Below are 14,191 nucleotides of genomic sequence, written 5' to 3' on the forward strand. Positions count from 1 at the left end.
CTGCTATCGCAAGGTCCGATCCTCCACCCTGCCTTACGGCATCTAAATTTGACGGCCTGGAAGCTGAATCCCTGATTCTCAGGGGTAGAGGTCTGTCTCAGAAAGTAATCTCTACCCTAATCAGAGCCAGGAAACCGGTCTCTAGGGTGATTTATTACAGGGTCTGGAAGGCCTATGTAGGCTGGTGTGAGTCCAAGCGATGGCTTTCTCGCAAATTTACCATCGATAGAGTATTACGTTTTCTCCAGCTAGGAGTGGATAAAGGATTGGCATTAAGCACAATCAAAGGACAGATTTCTGCTCTGTCAGTGTGGTTTCAGCGGCCGCTGGCCACCCACTCGCTGGTTAAGACCTTCCTTCAAGGGGTCTTACGTATTAGACCTCCAGTTAAATCCCCGCTTTGTCCGTGGGATTTAAATCTTGTTCTGTCAAGTTTACAGAAACAACCGTTTGAGCCGTTGGCTGATATTCCTTTGGTTCTACTGACAAGGAAGTTAGTATTTTTGGTTGCCATAGTTTCCGCAAGAAGAGTTTCGGAGCTGGCAGCCTTATCCTGTAAGGAACCATATCTTGTTTTTCATAAGGACAGGGTCGTTCTCCGCCCTCATCCTTCCTTCCTTCCGAAGGTCATATCCAATTTTCATTTGAACCAGGATTTGGTATTACCATCCTTCTTCCCTAAACCTACTTCCAGAAAGGAAGGGTTGCTGCATACCTTGGATATTGTCAGGGCCATGAAGGCCTATCTTAAAGCTACAAAGAAGATCCGGAAGACAGATGTGCTGTTCATTCTACCGGATGGGCCCAAGAAGGGGCAGGCAGCTGCAAAGTCCACCATTTCTAGGTGGATTAAGCAATTAATCACTCAGGCCTACGGCTTGAAAGGGTTGCCTCCTCCAGTATCATTAAAGGCTCATTCTACTAGAGCCATGGGCGCCTCCTGGGCAGCACACCACCAGATCTCTATGGCTCAAGTTTGCAAGGCGGCAACCTGGTCTTCTGTCCACACGTTTACAAAATTCTACAAGTTGGACGTAAGAAGGAATACTGATACTGCCTTCGGGCAGGCAGTGCTGCAGGCTGCAGTTTGAGACCCTCGGATTCCGGGGGCTCCTCTTGTTCGAGTTAAATTTAAAAATTTTATTTTTCTCAACTAAGTTGGATTTATTATGATTTGAGTATATCTCTAAATTAAATCCTTTTGTCTTGGAGATGTTCTCCCTCCCCTCATTGTAAGCATTGCTTTGGGACATCCCATATAGTAATGAATGCCGCTCTGTGTCCCGTGATGTACGATAAAGAAAAAGAGATTTTTAATACAGCTTACCTGTAAAATCTTTTTCTTGGAGTACATCACGGGACACAGAGCTCCCACCCCTCTTTTTTGAGGACCATTTTGGGAGGCATACTGCTTGCTACAAAACTGAGGTACTCCTCCTATGGGAGGGGGTTATATAGGGAGGGGCATTTCCTGTTTGAGATTGCCAGTGTCTACACCTGAAGGTACTCCATATAACCCATATAGTAATGAATGCCGCTCTGTGTCCCGTGATGTACTCCAAGAAAAAGATTTTACAGGTAAGCTGTATTAAAAATCTCTTTTTCACACTGAAGAGTTTTTACAGCATTTTAGCGGTAAAAATGGCGCTATTAAAACGCTCATAAAACGTTCTCCATGCATCTTTGGAGCAGCTTTTGGGCGCTGAAAAAAAAATGCTCCAAAAAACGCCCCTCTCCATTGAAATGTATTGAAAGCAATGTAAAAACGCCTTACCCTTTCACACTGAGGCACTGCAAAAATGCCCTAAAACGTTAGGGTCTTAGGGGTTCTTTCACCAGCACATTGGGATTGCAGATGAGGCTTTGCTCGAATAAGGCCCCAGTGTGAAAGCGGCCTAACACTTTTCTGCCCTTTTGAAGGGGTGTAGGGATGAGAAACCTGCAGATAAACAAGTAAAACCTAATGTAGGAGAATTTTTTTTCATCTCTATATAGCATTTGAGGCTGTTCACTTCCCTGGGTATACAATGCCCTGAAAAAGTATTTATACTCCTTGAAACATTCCACATTGTGTCATGTTACAACCAAAAACGTAAATGTATTTTATTGGGATCTTATGTGATAGACCAACACAAAGTGGCACATAATTGTGAAGTGGAAAGAAAATGATAAATGGGTTTTCAACATTTCTTACAATTGGATATTGGAAAAGTGTGGGGGGTACATTTGTATAGCGCCCCCCTGAGTAAATACTTGTAGAACCTCCTTTCTCTGCAATTACAGCTGTAAGTCTTTTTGGGGATGTCTCTACCAGCTTTGCACATCTAGAGAGGGACATTTTTGCCCATTCTTCTTTGCAAAATATCTCAAGCTCTGTCAGATTGGATGGAGAGCGTCTGTGAACAGCAATTTTTTAAGTCTTGCAACAGATTCTCAATTGGATTTAGGTCTGGACTTTGACAGGGCCATTGTAACACATGAATATGCTTTGCTCTAAACCAGTGGTCTCAAAGTACCGGCCCGCGGGCCATTTGCGGCCCGCGGACCAGTTATAAATGGCCCCCAGGCAGGGTGGAAGTGAGGGGAGCAAAAAAAAAAAAAAAAAAAATTTTTTTTTATTTTTTTATTTTTTAGCTGGCCCCATCTGGTGGTGAGCCGTTGGTATTACAAGTTATTACCACCAGATGTGAGCTGGTGCCATCTGGTGGTGGCCCTTGGTATTACAAGTTAAGCATTACAAGTTAAACAGCAATTCTAATGTCATTTTACACTATTTTCACTGCCATATTCTTCCCTCTAATTAGAACCCCCAAACATTATATATATTTTTTATCCTAACACCCTAGAGAATAAAATAGCGATTGTTGCAATACTTTCTGTTTCGCCGTATTTGCGCAGCGGTCTTACAAGCGCACTTTTTTGGGAAAAAATTACACTTTTTTTAATTAAAAAATAAGACAACAGTAAAGTTATCCCCATTTTTTTTAATATTATGAAAGATAATGTTACGCCGAGTAAATTCATACCCAACATGTCACGCTTCAAAATTGTGTCCGCTTGTGGAATGCCGACAAACTTTTTTACCCTTTAAAATCTTCATAGGCGACGTTTAAAAAAATCTACAGGTTGCATGTTTTAAGTTACAGAGGAGCTAGAATTATTGCTCTCACTCTACCAATCGCGGCGATACCTCACATGTGTGGTTTGAACACCGTTTACATATGCGGGCGCTGCTCACGTATGTGTTCGCTTCTGCGCGCAAGCTCGTCGGGACAGGGTGCGTTTTCTGGCTCCTAACTTTTTTAGCTGGCTCCGAGATTCCAAGCAAATTTGTCAAACCCTGACTTACACCAGTGCTGGTGGTAATAATGCGCTCTCTGACACCAGTGCTGGTGGTAATAATGCGCTCGCTGACACCAGTGCTGGGGGTTAATAATGTGTTCGCTGACACCAGTACTGTTGTTTTTGAAGTTTGAAAGTTTGCATGCGGCCCCTCATGGCATATGAAAACTTGTCTTGTGGCCCTCAGGTAATTTGAGTTTGAGACCCCTGCTCTAAACCATTCCATTGTAGCTCTGGCTGTATGTTTAGGGTCGTTGTCCTGCTGGAAGGTGAACCTCCGCCTCAGTCTCAAGTCTTTTACAGACTTTAATAGGTTTTCTTCTAAGATTTCCCTGTATGTGGCTCCAACCATTTTCCCATCAACTCTGACCAGCTTCCCTGTCCCTGCTGGAAAAAAAAAGCATCCCCTCCGATGAAATGGCCACAACCATGTTTCACAGTAGAGGTGGTGTGTTCAGGGTGATGTGCAGTGTTGGATTTCCGCCGTTTTGCTTTTAGGCCAAAAAGTTAAAATTTTGGTCTCATCTGACCAGAGCACCTTCTTCCACATGTTTGCTGTGTCCCCCACATGGCTTCTCGCAAACTGCAAACAGGACTACTTATGGTTTTCTTTCAACAATGTCTTTCTTCTTGCCACTCTTCCATAAAGGTCAGATTTGTGGAGAGCACGACTAATAGTTGTCCTGTGGACAGATTCTCCCACCTGAGCTGTGGATCTCCTCCAGAGTTACCACGGGCCTCTTGGCTGCTTCTCTGATTAATGCTCTCCTTGCCCGGCCTGTCAGTTTAGGTGGACGGCCATGTCTTGGTAGGTTTTCAGTTGTGCCATACTCTTTCCATTTTTGGATGATGGAAAGTACAGTGCTCTGTGAGATGTTCAAAGCTTGGGATTTTTTTTCTTAATAACTTAACCCTGCATTAAACCTCTCCACAACTTTTATCCCTGACCTGTCTGGTGTCTTTCTTGCTTTTCATGATGCTTTTTGTTCACTAAGACCCCTTTCACACTGAGGCAGTTTTCAGGCATTTTAGCACTAGAAATGGCACCTGTAAAGTGCCTCCCATTCATTTCAGTGTGACTTTCCACACTAGGGCGGGACATTAGGAAAAGTCCTGCAAGAAGCATCTTTGGGGCATTTTGAGAGCGCGTTTATACAGTTCTCCCAAAGTGCCCTGCCCATTGAAATGAATGGGCAGCTTTTCCAAAGTGCCTAAAAAGCGTTTCAGAAGCGCCGCTATATGGGATGTTTTAAGTAGCGCTTTTCGGCCACTAGCAGGTACTTTTAACCCCCGCTTGTGGCAGAAGAAGGAGTTAAAGAGCCCATGTTGCGGTGCTTTGGAAGCTAATGCTTGGACAGCCCCAGTGTGAAAGGAGTCAAGGGTCTCTAACAACCCTGAGGGCTTCACAGAACAGCTGTATTTATACTGAGATTAAATTACACTAAGGTGGACTTTATTTACTAATTAGGTGACTTGTGAAGGCAATTGGTTCCACTAGATTATGGTTGGGGGTATCGGAGTAAAGGGGCTGAATAAAAATGCACCCCACACTTTTTACATTTATTTGTAAAAAAAAAAAAATTTAAAACCATTTATCATTTTCCCTTCACAATTATGTGCCACTTTGTGTTGATTCTATCACATAAAATCCCAATAAAATACATTTACGTTTTTGGGTGTAACATGACAAAATTTGAAAAATCAAGGGGGTATGAATACTTTTTCAAGGCACTGCCCAGGCAAAATTTCAGCTTCCGGCACTGCGTCACTTTATATTAAAATTGCGCGGTCCTGCGACTTGCCTCCCAAACAAAATTGACTTCCTTCCCCCCCCCCCCCCCCACAAATAGAGCTTTCTTTTGGTGCTATTTGATCACCTCTGCGGGTTTTTTATTTTTTTTGCGCTATAAACAAAAGCGCGACAATTTTGAAAAAAAAAAAACACTGTTTTACTTTGTGCTATAATAAATATCCAATTAAAAAAAAAAAAAAAAAAAAATTCTCAGTTTAGGCATATATGTATTCTACATATTTTTGGTAAACCCGCAATAAGCGTATAGTGATTGGTTTGCGCAAAAGTTATAGTGGCTACAAAATAGGGGATACAATTTTTTTTTCTAGTAATATGCCGATCTGCGAATTTTGTCTGGACTGCGATATTATGGCGGACACATCGGACACTTTTGACAAATTTTTGGGACCATTTACATTAATACAGCGATCAGTGCTATAAATATGCACTGATTACTGTATAAATGTGACTGGCAGGGAAGTGGTTAACACTAGGGGGCGAGGAAAGGGTTAAATGTGTATCCTGGGAGTGATTCTTACTGTGGGGGGAGGGGACTGACTGGGGGAGGTGACCGATCTGTGTCCCTATGTACAAGGGACACGGCATCAGTCTCCTCTCCCTGACAGGACGTGGAGCTCTGTGTTTACACACAGAGCTCCACGTCCCTGCTCTGTCACTGCCGATCGCAGGCACCTGGCGGACATCGCGGCCACCAGGCACGCGCATCGGCATCTCTGTGATGCGGCGCGCGCGCCCCCCAGTGGCTGGAGGCCGTATATAGACGGTCTCCCAGCAATTAAGAGCCACATCGTGGCCGTAAAAACCCGCCGGGCGGGAAGTGGTTAAGGGAATTCCTTTGGGCCCCCCAGATCACCAGAACTAGTGTCCCCATTGGAAGATTTCCCCTCTATTACTTTTCTGGGGACAACCCAAAATTTGGGATTTCCTTCACTTTCAATGATAATGATAAACGGGACAAATGGAGAGGGGACATCCCCCTACTGGGGTCACAGACGGCAATACAAACTGACAGGTGTTCTCATCCCTCTCTTCTCCATCCAAATCCAAAAGGGAGAAAAAAAAATTGCCTTAAATTTATGCCATAAATCTGTCGTCTTAATTTGTATTATTGGTGAAACATGATCTCTTCTCAAGACTTTGGTTTCTTGTCTGAAATGTATTGTTTATAAAGTATCTGTCACTTCATTCCCAACTTTTTTCAGTCTAAATATTATGGCAGCCATGTTTAAGTAGCCAAACCGTGTTTTCTCTGGCAAAGCATAGCATACATTGTAAATGTTATGAGATTTACTGAAGCATCTCAAAGTCTAATGTTGACACAACCAGCGTGGTTATGGTTCATTGTATTGTTAAATACTTATAGAAATCCATGTCACTGCTAATGTAAATATTTACTTTTATAACATGTTGTGTATATCTGCTATTTGAAGTGATGTCCATTGCATGAAAATCTTTAAAGTGTAACTCCACTTTTGTTGAGAGAAAAAAAAACATTCCCCTCTGGGTGATCTATGTACATTGCATGGATTGTAAGAAACTTTATTGCAGATTTCCTACCTTTTTTGTTCTGACGAAATCCCTGTGTGTTTGTCTGTGCCTCTGCACGGAGTGGGTCTTATGGGAGTGGTTTCATAACTAACTGTCAGGTGTGCAGCTGCAGAGCACTAATGAGGAAATGTGCTGAGCCTGCATCCCTTTAGATGGGTTCCTATTGAAAGTATCTCTCAAACTTGTGGGAAAATTGGTGAGCCAATCACACAAGCAGAAAATGTTTCTGGGGAGTGGTCAGTACATATTCTATATACAGAAAACTCCAGGTAGCCATATTGGCCCGGATTCACAAAGACTTACAACGGTGTATCTCCAGATACGCCGTCGTAAGTCTGAATGGCCGCCGTCGTATCTATGCGCCTGATTCATAGAATCAGTTACGCATAGATTTGGACAAGATACGAGCGGCGTAAGTCTCCTACGCCGTCGTATCTTGGGGTGCAATAATTACGCTGGACGCTAGGTGGCGCTTCCTTGATTTCCGCGTTGAATATGTAAATGAGCAAGATACGCTGATTCATGAACGTATGTACGCTCGTCGCAATTAGTTACGCCGTTTACGTTAAACTTACGCCGGCGTAAAGTTAAAGCTGGTCTCTAGGTGGCACAGCCCATGCAAAGTATGGACGTCGGAACAGGCATATCTTTTTACATCGTTTGCGTAAGTCGTACGTGAATAGGGCTGTGCGTAAGTTACGTTCACGTCACAGGCATTGAGCCGGCGTATCTTTGGACGTAAAAACAACGTGATACTGAGCATGCGCGTGCGCCGTTCGTTCGGCCATGCATCTACATGGGGTCAAGCCTCATTTAAATACAACATGCCCCCTACCAGCCTACTTTGAATTACGCGCGCTTACGCCGGCCCATTTACGCTACGCCGCCGTAACTTAGGACGCAAGTGCTTTGTGAATACAGCACTTGCCTCTCTAAGTTGCGGCGGCGTAGTGTAAATACGATACGCTACGCCCGCGCAACGCAAAACAGCCCTACGTGAATCCGGGCCAGTGTATTCTCAAAAAATTACATTGGCTGCAGATTGAAAAGGAAAGGTCATTTTTATTAGCAATTACAAAATGATTAGTGTCGCAATTATATGCACTATATTATTTTTTTATTTATTTGCTATTTTATTTCCCCACGAAAGTGGAGTTACCTTTTTAACAACTGACAAATTAACTTGTTTATTATGTCAGTTATTATGTATAATATATGCTTATTTCTGCTTTTTTCTTCTTTAGTGCCGGTTCACACTTCTGCGCTCTGCGAGATCGCATGTGATTCGATGCAGTGGCAACTGTGCAGTTTGTTTACAACAAATGGGGGTGTAGCCCTATTATAGGAAGTGGAAACATAAACAATCTACTTTCATGCCAAAAATGTATTCTATTGCAGCTTACAAATCATGTGGTGGATGCATCAGTTTTTTTTTTTTTGGCTTTTCCGCCTCTGTTTTTACCTGTAGACCTGGCCAGTAACACCCCTCCTGTATTGGTGCCACACAACTCTGGATGAATTACCACAGGATGCACAGCAGACAGCAACATTGTATTAGATTTAGATACACTAGCAAACTGAAGCCAATCTCCAGCTCACACTTTATAATCTGTGACCGCAAGCAGTTTTGTATAAAATACTTTACTGGTCAATGTATGAATAGATGTTTTGTCATTGCAGCTCAGCATCGATCGATGCACTTATCCAAATTTACATAGGACTGTGTAATAAAATGACAATTTAAAATGACTTTGCCCAACTTTAAGGAAATTTTAGAATGCGTCGTAAAAGTGAGTAAAAACATTTGAAGAAAAGTTTACAATTTATTTTTATTTTTTCTTCTTCTCTAGATTCATTTCTTTCCAGGAGTTTGTAGCCTTCGAGTCAGTCCTGTGCGCACCAGATGCACTCTTCATGGTGGCCTTTCAGCTCTTTGACAAAACTGGAAAAGGAGAAATAACTTTTGGTAAGGAATTGAAATTTTTAATCAATATTTAGTCTTGCCAGGTGATCCATAGCCGGATACAATGCTTATAACGTGCATATACAGTGCACTTCCAAAATGTTCAGACCCCTTTCACTTGTTTCAATTTTTTTATGTTGCAGCCTGATACTACAGTTTAACCCCTTTTATGCCAACAGTATGTATATATGTGGGCCCCGCTGGACTGGGATTTTTATATGCGCATCTGTCTCTTGATTACTCAGTTTGGTCGGGCGGCCAACTCTTGGCAGAGTCTTGGTTGTGACAAACATCTTCCATTTGAGAATTAGAAAGGCCACTGTGGTTTTGGGAATCTTCAGTGCAGCAGAAATTAATAGTAGCCTCCCCCAGATCTGTGCCCTGCAATAATCCCCCCTCTCTAAGCTCTGCAGGCAGTTTCTTTGGACTCATGGCTTTTGCTCCTATACGGTATGCCTTGTCAGATTTTATAGCCTGCGCTCACACTATGGCAAACACAGACATCGTATGAGATTCGCACTGCGGTGCCGATATCATGCAATTTCTGTGCAATATGAGTTCAGCCATACAGTTGTATGGCTGAACTCACATTGGATTTGCACAAAAAAAGGTGTAGGGACCCCCCGCACTGGAATTGGAATGCATAGGTGTTCTCACCCATGCTATCCGATTCCTGTCCAAATCCACACTGCGATCTGTGAATCGTTCTGGGGGTGTCATTAACATTGTATTGACACCCACAGCGGTTCAGAGAGGGCAGTGTGAACTGCCTGTGGAAGAGATGCGATGCGGAAACCAGCGCTGGAATCGCATTGGTTCCCGCATCGTTGGTGTGAACCTAGGCTAAGAGCCCTTTCACACAGTGTTATCGGTAACATGGTGCTAGTTTTAGTGGAGCTTTACCGCTGTTGGTGGTGCTTTTAACCTCTGCTAGCGGCCGAATAAAGGCTTAAAAGCACCCTCAAAGTGCTGCCGCCAAAGCGCTTTGCAGGTGCTTCAGCAGCGCTGCCCATTGATTTCAATGGCAGGGGCGGTGGAGGAGTGGTGTTTACGGCGCTCCCACACCGCCCCAAAGATGCTGCTTGCAGGCTTGATAGATGCTTTACAGGCACCCTTTTTTTAGTGCAAAAACGCCTGAAAAGGGCTAAAGTGTGAAAGGGGGTGTTGAAAAATCTCTGCAACAAGAGAAATGGGGAGGTACCTGTGCTAAAGTGGTGTCGCAAAGTGATCTTTCGTTTCTTTTCCTTTTTCATGCATTTTCAAACATTCTGTTTTCACTTTGTCATTATCGGGTACTAAGTGTACAAATGGATTAAAACAACCTTAATATGAGGCTGCAACATAACAAAATTGAAAGCAGTGAAAGGGGGTCTGAATACTTTCTAAACGCACTGAATTTGGGTGAAAAAGGCAACGAATATTAATGGCTCTTTTATAAGGTTTAAGTAACTTTTTTTTTTTATATGCTAAACCGCTTTTTAAGTTACCAACACTTTTACCCCCGGCTTGAAGAGTTATTTTCAGCCTTGCCATTGTACATTAGAGAAAACCTTTTTTGTCAGATTTTTCTTTTTCATTGTTATGACCTGTATGAAAATATCAACTGCTTGACAAGAGCAGCATTGTTGAATATGAATATTTGTTATGGAAAAGTGTCTTTATTGTACTGGTTTCCATGGCAACCATCGGTTTAAGCTAAGCAGGAAAATTACACCTTTTTTCATCAGTAACCACATAAGCTTGTTTACATCTCTAGGTATATTTGGTCCCGTTAAGTATGAACCGCAACTGTCTGTATAAATTCTTCACTTTGATTTGTATTTTTATGTGTTTTTTGTTCTTCTTTTTTTTTTTTTTTTTTTTTTTTTAATCCATGGTTATAATTTAGCTTGGATGTAAGACCACAATATGACCTGTATAATATAGATATCTGTAAACATTAGATGTGTCTAAAGCCGCGTACACACGATCAGTCCATCCGATTAGAACGGACCGATGGACCGTTTTTTCAGCGGTTAACCGATGAAGCTGACTGATGGTCTGTCGCACCTACACACCATCGGTTAAAGAAACGATCGTGTCAGAACGCGGTGACGTAAAACACGACGACGTGCTGAAAAAAACGAAGTTCAATGCTTCCAAGCATGCGTCGATTTGATTCTGAGCATGCGTGGATTTTTTAACCGATGGTTGTGCCCAGGGCTGTGGAGTCGGAGTCGAGGAGTCGGAGTCGGGGGAAATGTCGGCAAACAATGCACCGACTCCTACTAAATTTAGATTGGAATAAAAAAAAAAAAAAAAAGTTTAAATGTCCCAATTCACAAAAAGTTATAATTAATGACTTCTCTACTGTAAGAATAAAGACCAATGCATGCAGTGCCTCATGTAACCGCAATCTATGTAATGTAACTATACATCAGAGGTAATGTATATACCGTATTTATCGGCGTATACCGCACACTTTTTCCCCCTTAAAATAAGGGGGAAATCGTGGGTGCGCGATATACGCCGATACACACTTCCCGCGCTCAGTTTGAATGCCTGCGCCGACATATACCGAGCTTGTGCTCACACATAAACGTCACAGAGCGTGAGCACGAGCGAAGCCGAGCCTGGCCGAATGTAGCCGAGTGTACTGCACTCGGTATATGTCGGCGCAGGCATTCAAACTTTGAATGCAGAGGCAATTCTCTTATTTTTATTTTGTATACAAACGGCTTTTTTTTTGTATACGAAACGAACAATAACAACATACAACCCAAGCATGCATTGAGAGAAGAAAAAAAAAAAAAGTCCTGTTTTTGAGTGTCAGTTCAGGTGTATACTATATAACATGTGATTCTGCACAGAACGGCCAACCTGTAGCAGTAAATCAATAGGGCAGTCGGGAAGTGGTTAAGCAAAGATATAAAATCGCATGCTCCTGGAATGACGCCAAGCTCATCACAGAACTGTGAGAATCCACCTTCAGAACCCCTGTATGGTTGCTATTACCGTGAGGGGGGAAAAAAGTATTTGATCCCCTGTTGATTTTGTATATTTGCCTACTGACAAAGAAATGATCAGTCTATCATTTTAATGGTCTGTTTATTTTAACAGCGAGAGACAGAACAACAAAAATATCCAGAAAAACGCTTTTCAAAAAAGTTATAAATTTGATTTGTATTTTAATGAGTGAAATAAATATTTGATCCCTTCGCAAAACATGACTTAGTACTTGGTGGCAAAACCCTTGTTGGCAATCACAGAGGTCAGACATTTCTTGTAGTTGGCCACCAGGTCTGCACACATCTCAGGAGGGATTTTGTCCCACTCCTCTTTGCAGATCCTCTTCAAGTCATTAAAGTGTAAGTTCACCTCTGTAAGGGGAACTTAAACATACTTTTTCCCTCACTGTAGATGTAATCCACTCAGCTAAAGGCTTCTCCTCTCCCTGTGTCTGTGTGTTAGGAAAGAAAGAGAAGAACCATAGAGGCTTGTGTATGAAAGCTTCCATTATTATGGAGGACTGACAAGCATTCCATGAAGAGTCGTGCCCCCTGCAATATTATCGAGGTCGCAGGCCACATCAGATGGCTCTGCAGGCCACTGGTTGAGCATACGAAGGGAAGGGAGTAACCGCTCCAGGTGGGTGTGTTGGGAAAATCAGCAACACTTTAGGAAATCAAGGGTGCTGGCAATGCACAAAGCAATTGATATAAGGAAAGACGGGATGGACAGCCGCACTCCAAAAAAAACATGAGGTTGTCTTTATTGTAGAAAATGAATAAAAAATGCACTACAAAACAAGCAGAACACAGGGAAAACGGTCTACGCGTTTCACACTCCAATTGGTGCTTAGTCATGACTAAGCACTAATTGGAGTGTGAAACGCGTAGGCTGTTTTCCCTTTGTTCTGCTTGTTTTGTAGTGCGTTTTGTATCCATTTTTTTACAATAACGACAACCTTATGTTTTTTTTGGAGTGCGGCTGTCCATCCTGTCTTTCTTTATATCACTGGTTGAGCATACCTGGACTAAACCTACTTTTTTTTTTTTTTTTTGCTTTTTATATTATGAAAGCAAATAAAAGTAAACATTTACTGAAGTACAACCTTTCCTGCAAATTGTCTTCGTATGTTTAATTTAGTGAACTGGAATACGTGTGTAGTAAGTTTATGGCATTGTGTTAGGCCGCCAAGAGGTGCGTCTGTGACCGCCTGGCCTCACATAACCAACATTATCCAACTGTTTATCTGGAAGAGCAGCAGTTCTTCACTGCATGCTACTGACAGGGGGCAGGCTGTATTGGGGGCAGTGTGGTGCCCTCAAACCAATTTGACAGCTAAGGCTGGCCATACACAGGTTGAAAATCTTGTCTAAGAATTCTCGTTAGAATTTTGCACTATTAGTGGGCTGCAGCAACAGCGGATTTTCGTGCAGCAATCAAATTTGAGCAATTGGGCATGTTGGCAATTTTTTGAAAAACAAATGATTTTGTAATCCGTGATGGGAGAATCGTGCGAGAAATGTAATAGAAAAGGGAATGCACATGAGTGCAAGAAAAGAAAATTCCCGGGAAAGAAAAGAAGATTCCCGGCCACAAACATTCTTTTCTGTAGTAGCATGAGATGAAATTGAAGGCTTGGTTGGTCGAATTTCGAATATCATTGATGGCATCATCGGATCAAAAACCGCACAAAATTTCTGATTTTGAAAAGAAAATTTGTTTGGAATTCGCCATAGAATGAAAACCTTTCATTTTGCTGCACCTTGAGATGGTTTTGGCTTAACAAGACTTCAAGTGGGCTTTAATGCAACTATTACAGAAGCAAAACTGGGTGCTCTGGAGGGAAGATGTAAATACTCACTTCCCCACCGCTGCTCTTGCTAACAAACGTTGTAAGAAAGTGAAGCCTCTAGTCTACATATGGCAAAGACCAGGCTTGTAGCCCGAATCCGGTCCACCAGGCCATGTCATGTGGCCCTTGCAGTTTTTTTTTTTTCAGCTGGCACCAGCTTCGTCTCACGCCCTGTGCTTCCTACTCTGCTGTCGCTCTCTACAGCAGCGCAACCCGGTACCCTGCGCTCTGCATGTAGTGCCGCGCCCCTGCGCTCTGCATGTCGTGCCGCACCCCTGTACCCTACGCTCTGCATGTCGTGCCGCACCCCTGCGCTCTGCATGTCGTGCCGCACCCCTGCGCTCTGCATGTCGTGCCGCACCCCTGCGCTCTGCATGTCGTGCCGCACCCCTGCGCTCTGCATGTCGTGCCGCACCCCTGCGCTCTGCATGTCGTGCCGCACCCCTGCGCTCTGCATGTCGTGCCGCACCCCTGCGCTCTGCATGTCGTGCCGCACCCCTGCGCTCTGCATGTCGTGCCGCACCCCTGCGCTCTGCACGTCGTGCCGCACCCCTGCGCTCTGCACGTCGTGCCGCACCCCTGCGCTCTGCACGTCGTGCCGCACCCCTGCGCTCTGCACGTCGTGCCGCACCCCTGCGCTCTGCACGTCGTGCCGCACCCCTGTACCCTGCACGTCGTGCCGCAC

General features: G+C 43.4%; 1 protein-coding gene across 1 annotated transcript in view; it reads left to right on the forward strand.

Annotated features, from left to right (window-relative positions):
• SLC25A13 (solute carrier family 25 member 13) overlaps positions 1 to 14,191 on the forward strand; it is a 216,775-nt gene that overhangs the window by 56,669 nt on the left and 145,915 nt on the right. The window contains exon 4 of the mRNA XM_040352298.1: positions 8,554 to 8,669. Coding sequence (XP_040208232.1) covers positions 8,554 to 8,669 — 116 coding nt within the window. The remainder of the gene's footprint in view (positions 1 to 8,553; positions 8,670 to 14,191) is intronic.

Source organism: Rana temporaria, chromosome 5 (genome assembly GCF_905171775.1).
Source record: "Rana temporaria chromosome 5, aRanTem1.1, whole genome shotgun sequence".
NCBI classification, from domain to species: domain Eukaryota; kingdom Metazoa; phylum Chordata; class Amphibia; order Anura; family Ranidae; genus Rana; species Rana temporaria.